Here is a 14,950-nt window from a genome sequence, read left to right on the forward strand (position 1 = left end):
AACTAAAATTCAAGCACTTTTCAGGCATTGAAAACACAACATTAAAATTTAAGCACTTTCAAAGATTTCAAGCACCCGTAGGAACCTTGCATATTATCAATTTTACATTGTGCAAGAATTTTTTATTTTTTTTATTGAACACAATTTTTATAAAAGTAAAACACATTTTATACAAACTGCTAGTAGAGGAAATATAATATAAGAAAATAGAACATTTGGGAGGTATCATGAACAAGAGACATATAAACAAAAATTAAGATAGACAAGTAAAGTTAAAACAAAGGAACAGTAAGGCATTTGATTTTAAAGCAAATAGCATCGACATTTCAGAAAGAGACTTAAAATAAAAGATACTGTGATATATTGGTTGATAATTTTTTTGCAGTTATTTGACTTAATGTTTTTTATAGAAACAAAAAAACTTTTGAAATCATTTATAAAAAATTGGAAAGAGGGCTTCATTTTACTCCACTTACAACAATGTATGTGATATTTAGCCAGTAAGAGAATGAATGACATTAACCAAGAAGGACACTGATTTAAAATAATGTTAACGATTTCTAATTTTGGAATGTCATTCATTTTTAAAGATAGCCAATTTCTAATTTCACGCCAAAAAAATGTGTGAGACAGGACACAATAAAAACATGTGATCAAATGATTCTTCATCGTGCAAGAACTGATGGTCATAGCAATAAAAACTTTGAAAATCGGCTGCGCGCATGCGCAGAACCACAAAGTAGCATTTCTCGACGGGGAGCAGAACTCGTCAGAACACCGGACGCGGGTTGGCCGAGGCGCCAGTGACAGGCGACATACAGCGGCGCGGCGGCGCGCGGCGCGTCCCCGCGGCCCCCGTGCGTGTAAACAAACGGCCCACCGACGCTAGCTGCTCGTTAGCTCGCTGCTAACGGCTAAGCTGCACAGAACAGAGGCGAAACCGAGCCGGACACCCCGCGCAGCTCGGTTGCCGTGTCCCGCCTCGGTGCCCGCCCCGCTGGCCGGCGGTCGTGTAGGATTCTGCTCCCTCTCTCTGTTGCTGCCGCTAGTTCTGCTGTTCACGAGCCGCAGGGAGGGGGGACGCTCGTTTCACGTCCCCCAACGGGCCGCCGGTGGGGACCGAGCGGGGACCGAGCCGAACATGCTGCGGGATCTGGTGCCGCCAGGGCTGAGGGGCTGAGGAGAGTCGGGCCGAACCAGGGAACCAGGGAACCCCCGCCAGCGGGCTGCTGAAGCCTCGACCCCCCGCGACCCCGTCGACCCCGCCCCGGGCCCCGGCCCGCCGGCCCGTGTGGGTGGTTGTGTGGGAGCGGACCTGAGCTCTGCTCCGCTCCGTGGTTGTGTAGCAGCTGGGCCATGCCCCGCCAGGCCCGGGATTAAGCCTCTCAGCTGGTCTCATCCCCTCCCCCAACACCCCCCAGGCCCCGGGGCCGGGACCAGCACGGACCGGCTCGGACGTGGATGTGATGGAACTGATGTTCGCCGAGTGGGAGGACGGGGAGAGGTTCTCTTTCGAAGACTCGGACCGGTTCGAGGAAGACTCGCTGTGCTCCTTCATCTCCGAGGCCGAGAGTCTGTGTCAGAACTGGAGGGGATGGAGGAAGCAGTCCGCCGGACCAAACTCCCCCACTGTCAAGATTAAAGGTTCGGCCCGGTCACACGCCGGTACTTTGGGACACCGGGCCGTGGTGCGTTCACGGCCCGGGTCTCCCCCGCTGCTCCGGTGACAGCAGTTCCAGTCATCTCTGAAGACTGATTTATGGTTCTGCGTTAAAGCGACGCACACCGTACGGTGTGAGTCGCCGTACGTTGTGCGTCGCCGCGTACCCTACGCCGTAGGCTACGCGTTGGTGTAACGCGGAACCATAAATCAGCCTTAACCGGGGACAGACTGGACACTGGGCTGCACTTTCGACCTGTAAAAGCCTGAAACTTTTTAAATGTTTATCCCAGAGTAGGCTCCAAAACTGTTTCCTAGGGGGGGTAGATGGGGCCACTTCAATTCTTGGGGTGGAACCAAAACTAAAAGCCATTATTACAGGACTTTATTATACTGTTGTAGTATACAGGGTCAGAAATACCTTTGTTTTTTTTTTACTTTCTAACTTGTCCACATATATATTAATCGTTAATACCATGTTGTTAAAAAGCTAAGGCATATATATGTATATGCATTTTTAATATATCATATATTTATTGTATTAATACATATATATGTACAAGACTGTCTCAGAAAATTTGAATATTGTGATTTTCTGTAATGCAATTACAAAAACAAAAATGTCATACATTCTGGATTCATTACAAATCAACTGAAATATTGCAAGCCTTTTATTATTTTAATATTGCTGATCATGGCTTACAGCTTAAGAAAACCCAAATATCCTATCTAAAAAAATTAGAATATTCTGGGAATCTTAATCTTAAACTGTAAGCCATAATCAGCAATATTAAAATAATAAAAGGCTTGCAATATTTCAGTTGATTTGTAATGAATCCAGAATGTATGACATTTTTTTTTTTTTAATTGCATTACAGAAAATAAAGAACTTTATCACAATATTCTAATTTTCTGAGACAGTCCTGTGTATATATAATTATTAATAGGCTCAGAAATACTTAGAGAAACGCCTACTGATATGCATTTGACCCAAAAGATTTGGGATGAAACTCATAACTGACTACGTTTTACGTGCAGTCAAAATTCGGGTTACGGTCAATATTCCAGTTACTGAAACATTCGGAATAATCTGTTTCCATGCGTGATTAAACAGGGTTATCCCTGTATACATGGTAATTAATTATTTGAGATATCTGGATCAAACCAGCGACGCAGCAAATTCCCGTCATTTCGGCTTCTTCTTCCTGTATCCAAATTCAAAACAAATGCTGCTTTGCGCAACTTTTCTCTCACCTTCTTGTAAATCTTCTATCCCGGTACTTTCTACCGTCTACAAATGCAGAAATGTTCATATCCTTCATTACATTTATGAAGTGATTAGTCTCCTCCTGGTCTTGGTTTCTCCGTGTTTATAAGAACTTCCTGGACTCAAAAGACCAGGATTCCTTGCAACAAGAACGTTTGGCGTTTACATGACCCAATATTCAGGTTAGAAAAGGAGTAACCCAGGGGTCATATTCGGGTTTTTGAAAACCCAAATATGAGCAAATTCTGGTTATTCAAAGGGGTTATAAGTTATAAGTGGGCCCCAGGGCCACTCCTCGTGGCGCCACTGGTTTATCCTGCAAAACACACGGACTTGAAGATTCGGAGAGCTTCTCCCGAATGACAACTTCAATTGGTACCAAAGTGTTGATTAATCGGCTTTAAATTACTTATACATTGAATATTAGTTTTACTTCGGCCAGTTGATCTATATCTAAAATGTAAAAGCAAGTCCTCAAGTCATCTGCTGTCATCTGAGTCTACGGCGTAAACATTAGCATCCAACTGCACATATTTAAACTGCAAGTGGTTTATTTTGAGGAGTCGGACCTCTTCCTCATCCATCTCAGCAGGACACCAGGTTGCAGTCCTGCATACTTAATAACCACGTGTAGATCTTGTGTTTTTGTGTGTAAAAACACTATTTTAGGCAAATACAACCTCAGACGAACCTTAACATTTCACATTTTATACTGTGCCATTATTTAACAAGAATTAAGCCAAAACAAGGGAAAAAAAACAACAAAACATGTGGGCAATATTAAGTACTCCTGTGGTTCAACAGATGAGAGCAAGACATCCAGATCCTTAGCTGTTGCACACTGCCCCCACCCTTTTGGGTGAAAATGTCCCATCCAATTTGATTAGCAGTAACTTCTGATGTGGTTGCCAGTAAAAGGATAACGTTGTTTTGCAGCCAAGTTATATGGCACATAAGGTAATCGGTTACAAATGTCTGGAAACTGAACCTGCAGCTGACCAGTCTACCTTCTATACTGTATCCCACAATGCAATGGGCCACTGCAGTGATCACAATATTGTTAACTTCTGCTTTTCACAAGGGGATCTTGTCCAAGAATGCTGTAGGATGTGACAAATAATCACAATATGAAGGTCAGGGCTTCGTTCACTTAGTGCAACCAACTTTTCAATGAAGCAAACCTTTACTAAAATGTAATATCTGTTGTCTTCAAAGAAATATTCAATTAAAAATATTTCTGTAGTAAAAGATGCAAAAAATCTGCGATTAAAGACCTTCAAAAATCATTTTACACAAGAATACTTAAATATACATATACAATAACTCTGTCATTTAGAGCTTTATTTGAATATTGAAAGGAAAAAATTGCATTCAGCCCAATTATGAAGGTAGTCAAACCATTTATACATTCTGATAGTTTTTTTAAAGTAAAGAGTAGAGGATCTTTACACAGAACATCAAACAGTAACCCCATAATCTCATACTCTCCTTTAAGTGTTTCTTTCCCCTGTTGTTTTGCTCCATTGACAGTTGTACACTATGCTGTAGTTTGACAGTTTATGTACATTTACCAGTACACAGATAACACATTCCTTGTATGTGACATACTGCATACTAATACTAGTGAACAGTAAATGGTATGGAAATGTCTTCTGATCACCTTAATAGTGACCACCTGACACATTTAAAGGAGAGTGAACATTTTTGCATCTTGTAGGGGGTCAAATGTAACATTACATCCTGTGTAATCCTCCTCATGTCCATTTGATTTATATATATATATATATATATATATATATATATATATATATATATATATTAATATACATTCCTAAAACATATTTTTCTGCTTGCTGTGAGTTGGTAAACTCCAGCTTAGTCTGCATCTGGTAATAATAGCAGAGGAATTATGCAGATGAGTGTTGGACGTGTGGACTGGAGACATGCTGCAGTGTACTGGCCTGCAGGTCACTTGTGTGTTGGAGCATGCATGCATTTAGCTTTTAATGTCTGAGGACATGCACAACCAATACACTTTTGGTTGTGCTAGTGTGTATCACATTGGTGTGCTTGTGTATCACCACATGATACACTAACCACCTGTTAGATATATGTGTAATTAGATATAAGTGTCTACTGGCCTAACAACTCAAACACAGCATGAATCAGAAGAATTAGTTTGTCAAGGAAAACCCCTGGCAAATAAATAAATACAAAATTCACAGCTCTCTGACGGTTTTCATTCAACAGCTTCAATTAACAAGTGCATAATAAAACACCAACAAACTGCTAACTAACAGAAAATCCTATTCAGGATTCGTTAAAAACATCCACACAATAGATGTGATCAATGCCAGTTTCCTTCTGGATAAAAATGGTTTACTTTGTCATTATAATTTCCTCAACAAATGCCTGCGAAATTGTGAATATGCATAGGTATGCAGCTTAAAACAGTACTTGAACATTTTTTTTTGATCAAGGTATTTTTATTTAGTTTTACAAGTTATAGTTTATAATTTAACATAAGTTCAACAGAACACACAAGAAGAAATCAAAAATCCCATCGCCCCCCCCCCCCCAACAAACAACAAAAAAGAGATACAATAGTAAAGATGACTGAGGACAGTAAGAGGTTTAGATTACTATATTGTCTTCTTCCATATCTTCAACAAACATTAAGAAAGGCTGCCATATGTTATAACATTTTCTAGTAGACCCCCTTATTGTGTATCTGATCTTCTCCAACTTGATATGGTACAATGACTGTGTTTCCATGCATCAATAACCCTTTTAAAACCCCAATATGACCCCTGGGTTAATCCTTTTAAAACCTGAATATTTGGTCATGTAAACGCCAAACGGAATATTCCGATCAAACGGAACAGGAATTTGTTTTCTGCACATGCTCTGTTCACAAGGAATCTTGGTCTTTTGAGTCCAGGAAGTTCTTATAAACACGGAGAAACCAAGACCAGGAGGAGACTAATCACTTCATAAATGTAATGAAGGATATGAACATTTCTGCATTTGTAGACGGTAGAAAGTACCGGGATAGAAGATTTACAAGAAGGTGAGAGAAAAGTTGCGCGAAGCAGCATTTGTTTTGAATTTGGATACAGGAAGAAGAAGCGGAAATGACGGTAATTGCGTTGCGGTTTTGATCGAGATATCCCGAATGATTAATTACCATGTAAACGGAATATTCCGAATGTTTCAGTAACCGGAATATTAGCAATAACCCAAATTTTGACTGCATGTAAACGTAGTCGCTGATTTCCCAAACCCAACGACTGTATGTTGGAGGTGCTGGGTCTTTCCATTTCTAGCTACGAGAGAGCAGAAAGCCACCATTATTCTTTCCCACATCTCTAGCTGGGAGTCTATCTGAGTTACACCAAAAAGTGCAATGAATGGAGACGGTGCAAGCCTTTATGCAAAGATCTTAGAAAAGGTCTCAAAGATGGGCTGCCAGAAAGCGCAAAGCTTTGGACACGTCCAGAACACGTTAGGAGAGTGGCTGGATCTCGCCTGCACCTATCACAGGTGGGGTCGATATCAGCACTGATCTTAGAGAGCTTTACTTTAGACCAGTGCAGACGATGTACAATTTTAAACTGAATGACAGCTAAGACAGATGGAAGATGAAAAGATTCCTTGTATTATTTTGTGCCAAGTGTCGTCTGTAATTTGCTCATTTAAATCTGTCTCCCATTTATTTTTGAGGAGGTCCAAAGGCCAAAGTTATGAGAATATAGTAATTCGTATATTGTGCTAATAGTTCGTTTTCTGACTAGTTTACAATCTAAAATTGAATCCAATAGGCCAGTTGGAGGACGCAAGGGAGAGCATATAAAGTTTGAGAGTACAAAATTCCAAAGTTGCAGATATCGATAAAGATGTGATTTGGAAAAATTATATTTTTGTACCAACTGTTCAAAGGAGGCAAAGCTGCCGTCAATGTACAGATCAGACAGTGATACCATACTTCTTCTGGACCACATATCAACGACCCCATCTATTAACGATGGGACAAACACAGTACTTGAACATTTTAACAAGCTGTTGTAGCTACTTATTAACAGGTCTCAACAAAAGAGTCGTCAATTCATTCAGGTTCTTGTTTTTACGCATGACTCTGGGACCAGATCTTCCTTAGTTTTACAATTATATTTAGTTTCTGTTCAATATGGCTGACCACTATTAAAAGATTGTGATGGATCGTGTCAAATGAAGATCTAACAGGACAAGTACACAATGGCCTGACACCATTGTAGCTTTCACCATTTAGTGTCCCTCTTTGATGTGATTTAAATCCTCGCTGAAACTCTCCAGAATGTTTCTATGCAAATGCTAACATAGTTAGATTTCTTTTTTTCCCTAGGATTTTCAAATTAGATTAGACACGGGTCTATAATGAGTGCAGAGTCCTGAATCAAGACCAGCTTTCTAAGTAGAGGTTTAATTACTTTAATTACATCCTTAAAAGTCTGCGGTACATAGCCTGTCAATGAAAATCCAATATGGAAATGTTAATTAAGTGAAAAACCTTCTTATACAGTGTAGTTGGGATGGACACCCAGAGACATGTTGATGAAGCTGCTGTTGTTTGCCAGCTCAAAGAACTAACGGAGACAGAAACGGTTCAGACACAAATCCGTGTCTACAATTGTTTCCAAAGCTGCTCATTTCAGTGACGTGTCAGAGGCAGGAGTGAGAAGGATGGGATACATTTTCTTTCTAATGGAAACCACTCTATTTGTGGAAAAAGTTCATGAAGTCATGACTACTGAGAGTTAAAGGAATACATAGCTCAACAACGCTGCAACTGCAACACGACTCTTAGTCAGCCTGGCTAAAGTTCTGAAAAGAAAACCTGGGATTGTCATTCATTCCTTCCACTGATTTTGAATTACAAGCATGTCTAGCTTTGCAGAGGAATTTCTTACCCATTATTATATCCCTCCTACAATAAAGACACCACCTCTGCCAACAAGACAATCACCTTCATTGCAGGACTAAAGTCTATGAAGCTGCATTTCTTTGCATTTGGCACATGGCAACAGAAATGTTTCCTAAAATGTCAGCTATAATGAAATTTCCTCACAAATACAGTGTAATCAATGAATGCAAATTAATAGTACAAAAACTGAGCAGATAAGACTGGGCTGGGAAGAAATATGTTTGCATTTTAATCAGATCAGTGGCATGAAGGAGAAAGTGAATTAGGGTGGGTGGATTTTAAAAAGTCCATTTGAGTCTTAGTAGAGGTAACTATCAGGCAATCATTTTCAGCATAGTGTCTCACTGTTATGTTTCATCTAAGCGGTTTAAAAAGCCCCTACTCAAATAATATGAGAGCAGCTCAGTGGACGCACCACAACAGACGGTTGCTGAGATCATCTCCTCCATGTGACTACGCTGACCTTCCTCTGTTCTGTGTTGTCCCTAGATGGGCAGGTGATTCCACTGGTAGAGCTTTCTGCCAAACAGGTAGCATTCCACATCCCGTTTGAGGTGGTGGAGAAGGTCTACCCTCCTGTCCCGGAGCAGCTCCAGCTCCGCATCGCCTTCTGGAGCTTCCCTGAGAACGAGGAGGACATCAGGTGAGAACATTCAACCACTCTTCTTTAGAGGTGCACCCATCAGGATTTTGAGGGCCGATCACCGATCTCTAAAATCAGTATCTGCCGATCCCGACATTGCCGATCACTGATCACAGCGTGAAATCCATACATTCGTCAATAGTGTTGTCTCATGTATACAACACTGACATTGTATTATTGGGTATAAAAATTGGCAGATGAGAAAGTATCATGAATTGACCACTGTTTTATTGCAGGCTGAGGCAATATGCAATATTTCACCCTCTATAGACTCTTAGAGACGACTCAGACTCATGTATTGTACTAGCTTCAGCTTTCCTGTGGTAATAATTATGTACAATATGTGCAGCAACACAGACGACAGTAGACATGTCACTCTCGTAAGGTTGATACAAGTTGTAAACTATAAACTTTAGTTTTCTTGTGGAAAGAGGAATTAAATCTTAAAATAAAAATTATGAATTATTAAGCTTTATGAATGCTTTAGCGATAACATCCGCCGCGTGTGAGGAAACTCTTGTGAGTGAAGCAAAACTCTTCACACTAGAACTCCACATGACTGGTGAAGCGACTGACACGACTGTATTCCTGCATGAGGCTTTGGATGTGACTGTAAATAGTCTGATATAACTCTGACGGACATTCATCAGTGAAATATTAACGACCCAGCAGCTCGTACCGGGATCCAACCTGCTAACGACACGTTTAAACCTGATGTCTTCTACAACAGAAAGTGGCTGATGAGCAAAGCTTATGAATCCATTACCTTATGATGTAGTTTTTTATTTTCTTGCTGTCGTTTATAGGTCTCTGTTACGTTCAGCAGAGTTAGTGGCGTTGCTCCTTTTCTTTCTTTGCCTTAGCAGCAGCCAACTTTGAAAACTCAATATCCTCCTTCGTGTGAAAAACCTTCAAATGTCTTATCAGCTTTGTTGTGTTGAAATTCTTTCATAACATTCCTCCTTGGGGTATCTCATTTGCACCTTGCAAACTGCAAATTGGTTGTCCTATTCGGACATTGTAAAACTCCCGTACCGGCGACGCCATTTTCAGTGTTGATGCTTTGTAGAGACGGCCACGCCCACTCAGGACACCTGGGTCTGAGGTTTGGGAACGCAGCGCGGGCGGCAGTTTGTTGTCGTAAACGTCATCTGATCGGCCTGATTTGAACTATTATTTTCCGATCTCTGATCAAAACCGATGGGGGCATTATTGGGCCGATACCGATCGGTGCATCTCTACTTTTCTTCCCCTGCCTCGTTACTTATTTCCAAGTGACAAATGCTATTTGTACATGCCCTTGTCGCTCTGCACGTCCACATTGAATGGAAAAACTCTTAAAGAGCATTAAGTTAAACTTCTGAGAGAAGTTGGGATCCGGGTTGGGAATTAAAACCTGGCACCTGCCAAATTTGGGTTATTTTGTGAAGTGCACTGTGTTTGGTACATAAAACAAATAATGGAAAAGATTATAACCAAGCAAGGTTTGACCCTCACAACGACGATGGCGTTCTGAATCTGTTCCCCCCTCACATTCGATGTTAGACACCATAGGTTACCGTAGCTGCTCAGGAACAGCTTCTTTAGTGGGATAGACTACAAATCAAAACTCCAGGACCTGTGATGTTTGGCTCATCTCTTCATATAAAAACAACATGGCATTACAAAGCTCGATTTCTCTTTACTGAAAAGTGGAAAACCTCTAACAATGATCAGTAAGCGGCTGGTTGGCGAATGACGAAATCAGCTACACAATGTTCTGTTTGGCGCACCAGTATGCTTCTGAACTGAAAAACAAAACCTGAACAGCTTAAATGTTTAGACAAAAAAACTGTAGCTGAATGCAGTCAAATACCACAAATCTTCCAAATTCTACATCCTGGTGATCATCCAGGGAAAATCAGCACTGAGGAGCCTGGAGACAGAAGTGTTTCTAAACTGCTATTGAATTGTGAAAAATGGGCAGCCATATAAGGTTAATCAATGGCAATGCACGTAAATTGTCTTTTTTTTATTGCTTGTACTAACTTTGAATTGTGGTGAGAATGAAGCTGTAGCATTCTTTGCTGTCATAAATTATGTTTAAGTAGTTATCTTAAAGGAAACCCTGACTATACACACTATAACATTGCTTGTGTTTTACTTTTACTTTGTACTAGACATTGTGTTCTTATGGTTGAAATGTGTTGCACAAATAAATTTGCTGCTTATTATAATGCCTTATTAGATCAGCGTTGGGATCAGGATATGTGTAGGATAGTTTCCCCCGAGATGTGATAGATGATTATGATGAAAGTAGCTGGTCTAAAAGGGAAAAAAAGTATTTCTGAGTTTGATTTGGATGTTCATGCTTTTACCCCCTTGTGATGAACCCAAAAATCTCTTTCCAGAATAAATGTAATGATAAGAAAACTGGACAAACCTACTTTCCTTGGGAGTGTTGTGCTTCAGTTTCTGTGGCCAAAGTTGGGAGAAATTTACAAGCGCTCTGCAACGAGCACTTGGTGATAAATTTCAGACTAGTGTGCGTTTGATGGGTCTGATTTTTTGAGAGGTTACAACAGGCTGTATGGGGGGGGGGGGGGGGAATTAAACATTTACAATTACATCACATTTCTGACATCTGTAAATAGTTGATATGCTCATCAATCTGTGACTGAGTGTACGGCCGAGTGTTTGTTCATCCTCCGGAGCGAAATGTCCAAATTGCTTCCATGCTTTATGGGTTGTAGTAATGTGAATGTGTGTCGCATCAAATCTTTACCGAACCACAATTACAGGACTGTCTCAGAAAATTTTAGATATTGAGATAAAGTCCTTTATTTTATGTAATGCAAAAATTTAATACATTCTGGATTCATTACAAATCAACTGAAATATTGCAAGCCTTTTATTATTTTAATATTGCTGATCATGGCTTACAGCTTAAGAAAACGCAAATATCCTATCTCAAAAAATTAGAATATTCTGGGAATCTTAATCTTAAACTGTAAGCCATAATCAGCAATATTAAAATAATAAAAAGGCTTGCAATATTTCAGTTGATTTGTAATGAATCCAGAATGTATGACATTTTTGTTTTTTAATTGCATTACAGAAAATAAAGAACTTTATCACAATATTCTAATTTTCTGAGACAGTCCTGTATATCGGAAGTGACTTATGGATATAACCTGACCCTCAAATGCAGATGAACCAAAGGCTGTTGAGTATCAGTTGCACAGGAACCAGAACTACGTCTGTAGCTTTCGGCTCCATAGAAAAATGCTCAAAGATCTTGTACTTTTATCAGTTTTATGGTGTTTATGAAGCCTGATGGATCAGACCCACATCTAGAAATATTAAGGGGCTGGACAAAGTGGCAGAAATGAGTCAATGGGAGAGTGTGTTGCGAAGAGAATAAATGAAACCTTTGCTGTAGCGAAACACCAAATACATCCACCTTGCACAGGATGGGTTGAGTGCCGGCTTCTGAATCTGTAACGGTCAAAGCCAATTCAAACGAGCTCTGTTCCTCAGCTGCAGTGTTTACATCCCGATTACGTTTTAAACCCGCAGAGACTCTCACTGCAAGGATAAACTAATTTGACTGGCTCGCCATGACTTGTGGCCATAGTTGATGAGCTCCAGCAAGTGGTAGCTGGACATACCTGAAAAGCAAGTTTAGATTTGCTAGCGGTACGTCTACATTTATAGGAAAAGTTAAAACTATGCGTTAGAGGTACTTGTTATTATGGTGGCCGAGACCCGCCATTGCTGAAAATAAAAGTAACGCTGCAAACAGAAACAAACGCAGCTGCAAATAAAATAAACGCTTAGCAAATAAAAAAGCCACAACGGAAGTGAATTACCGGGGACTATTTTTGCCGATGCACCGGTGTTGCACATTAAAAATTACACGTAGCGACGTTGAACACTAACCTTTTCACTTATTTTCTCATTCGTTGTTCTTCTTATTCCTCGCTCTTCTTATTTCTTCCTTTTCACTTACGCCCTCTTCGTCTTCTTCTTCTCCTTTCATGTAAAAAACACCGGTGCATCAGCAAAAATAGTCCCCGGTAATTCACTTCCGTTGTGCCTTTTTTATTTGCGTGTTTTTTTTTTTTTATTTGCAGAGGCATTTCTTTATATTTGCAGCATTTCTTTTATTTGCAGCAGCGTTTCTTTATATTTGCAGCATTTCTTTTATTTGCAGCAGCATTTCTTTCATTTGCAGCAGCGTTTTTTATTTGCAGCGCTGTTTGTTTTTATTTGCAGCATTTCTTTAATTTTCAGCAATGGCGGGTCTCGGCCACCGTATGTTAGACTGAGTCCAGGTATCCTGAGAGGATGGACAATTCCCAAATCTGAACTTAACAGAGCTAAATATCTGCTTTGGATTAAGCCTCCAATTTAATGTCAAGATGACCCAGATGTCTACATTTGTTCTTGGATAAATCAAAGCTACCATGCTTTTAACTTTACTAATGTTACATCAGGTTATGTAATTCCAGTCACCATATAGCAACAGTACCTGATACCTTGCCTGCCTTGGATACATCAGGTAGTTCACAACAAGTCGCTAAGTAAGTAGCTGTACTAGCTGTGTAGCACGAGATGGGAAGTTCTGTAACGCAGTAGATCTAAAGTTATGTCTTTTTAAAACCCTTCCAAGTAAATAGCTTAAATGGTACCCGGCAGAGCATGAACAGAGTTGCTCCTGGATGTTGTCTTAACCCTCCGGGACACCTTTAATAATTGTTACACTCTGACCCCTTCGCGCAGAAAACGCGCTTTTCATAAGGTAGCTATAAAACATATTATACATTAATATTATATTCCACTTTAATTGAGCTAATTTCTTTCACCAATATCTGACCTAAGTGTTGATATCAAATATTAATGATATTTTAAAGATTTAACCCTTTAAATGCCAGGTTTTTGTCACGATGCCACCATGTTTTTAGATGAAAAAAACTGAAAAATTGAATTATTTTCAATATACTACATGCAAAGTAGATTTTTTTGTTTTGGGTTATTACAGCCTGGGATATGTCAATGATGAGTAGCAACATTGATTTTCATGCATTATTATTTTGTGTGCAGTGTCAAATAGTTACACTCTGACCCCTTCGCGCAGAAAACGCGCTTTTCATAAGGTAGCTATAAAACATATTATACATTAATATTATATTCCACTTTGATTGAGCTAATTTCTTTCACCAATATCTGACCTAAGTGTTGATATCAAATATTAATGATATTTTAAAGATTTAACCCTTTAAATGCCAGGTTTTTGTCACGATGCCACCATGTTTTTAGATGAAAAAAACAGAAAAATTGAATTATTTTCAATATACTACATGCAAAGTAGATTTTTTTGTTTTGGGTTATTACAGCCTGGGATATGTCAATGATGAGTAGCAACATTGATTTTCATGCATTATTATTTTTTGTGCAGTGTCAAATAGTTACACTCTGACCCCTTTGCGCAGAAAACGCGCTTTTCATAAGGTAGCTATAAAACATATTATACATTAATATTATATTCCACTTTGATTGAGCTAATTTCTTTCACCAATATCTGACCTAAGTATTGATATCAAATATTCATGATTTTTTAAAGATTTAACCCTTTAAATGCCAGGTTTTTGTCACGATGCCACCATGTTTTTAGATGAAAAAAACAGAAAAATTGAATTATTTTCAATATACTACATGCAAAGTAGATTTTTTTGTTTTGGGTTATTACAGCCTGGGATATGTCAATGATGAGTAGCAACATTGATTTTCATGCATTATTATTTTTTGTGCAGTGTCAAATAGTTACACTCTGACCCCTTCGCGCAGAAAACGCGCTTTTCATAAGGTAGCTATAAAACATATTATACATTAATATTATATTCTACTTTAATTGAGCTAATTTCTTTCACCAATATCTGACCTAAGTATTGATATCAAATATTCATGATTTTTTAAAGATTTAACCCTTTAAATGCCAGGTTTTTGTCACGATGCCACCATGTTTTTAGATGAAAAAAACAGAAAAATTGAATTATTTTCAATATACTACATGCAAAGTAGATTTTTTTGTTTTGGGTTATTACAGCCTGGGATATGTCAATGATGAGTAGCAACATTGATTTTCATGCATTATTATTTTTTGTGCAGTGTCAAATAGTTACACTCTGACCCCTTTGCGCAGAAAACGCGCTTTTCATAAGGTAGCTATAAAACATATTATACATTAATATTATATTCCACTTTGATTGAGCTAATTTCTTTCACCAATATCTGACCTAAGTATTGATATCAAATATTCATGATTTTTTAAAGATTTAACCCTTTAAATGCCAGGTTTTTGTCACGATGCCACCATGTTTTTAGATGAAAAAAACAGAAAAATTGAATTATTTTCAATATACTACATGCAAAGTAGAT

General features: G+C 39.0%; 1 protein-coding gene across 6 annotated transcripts in view; it reads left to right on the forward strand.

Annotated features, from left to right (window-relative positions):
• Positions 1-779: 779 nt before the first annotated feature.
• zswim8 (zinc finger, SWIM-type containing 8) overlaps positions 780-14,950 on the forward strand; it is a 58,105-nt gene continuing 43,934 nt past the window's right edge. For 5 of the 6 annotated variants that reach the window (XM_061745722.1, XM_061745724.1, XM_061745723.1 and 2 more), the window contains exons 1-2: positions 780-1,644; positions 8,377-8,530. In XM_061745722.1, the coding sequence (XP_061601706.1) occupies positions 1,467-1,644; positions 8,377-8,530 (332 nt within the window). In that variant the 5' untranslated portion in view covers positions 780-1,466. The remainder of the gene's footprint in view (positions 1,645-8,376; positions 8,531-14,950) is intronic. The other variant, XM_061745726.1, reaches the window with a different exon arrangement.

Source organism: Cololabis saira, chromosome 17 (assembly GCF_033807715.1).
Source record: "Cololabis saira isolate AMF1-May2022 chromosome 17, fColSai1.1, whole genome shotgun sequence".
Taxonomy (NCBI): domain Eukaryota; kingdom Metazoa; phylum Chordata; class Actinopteri; order Beloniformes; family Belonidae; genus Cololabis; species Cololabis saira.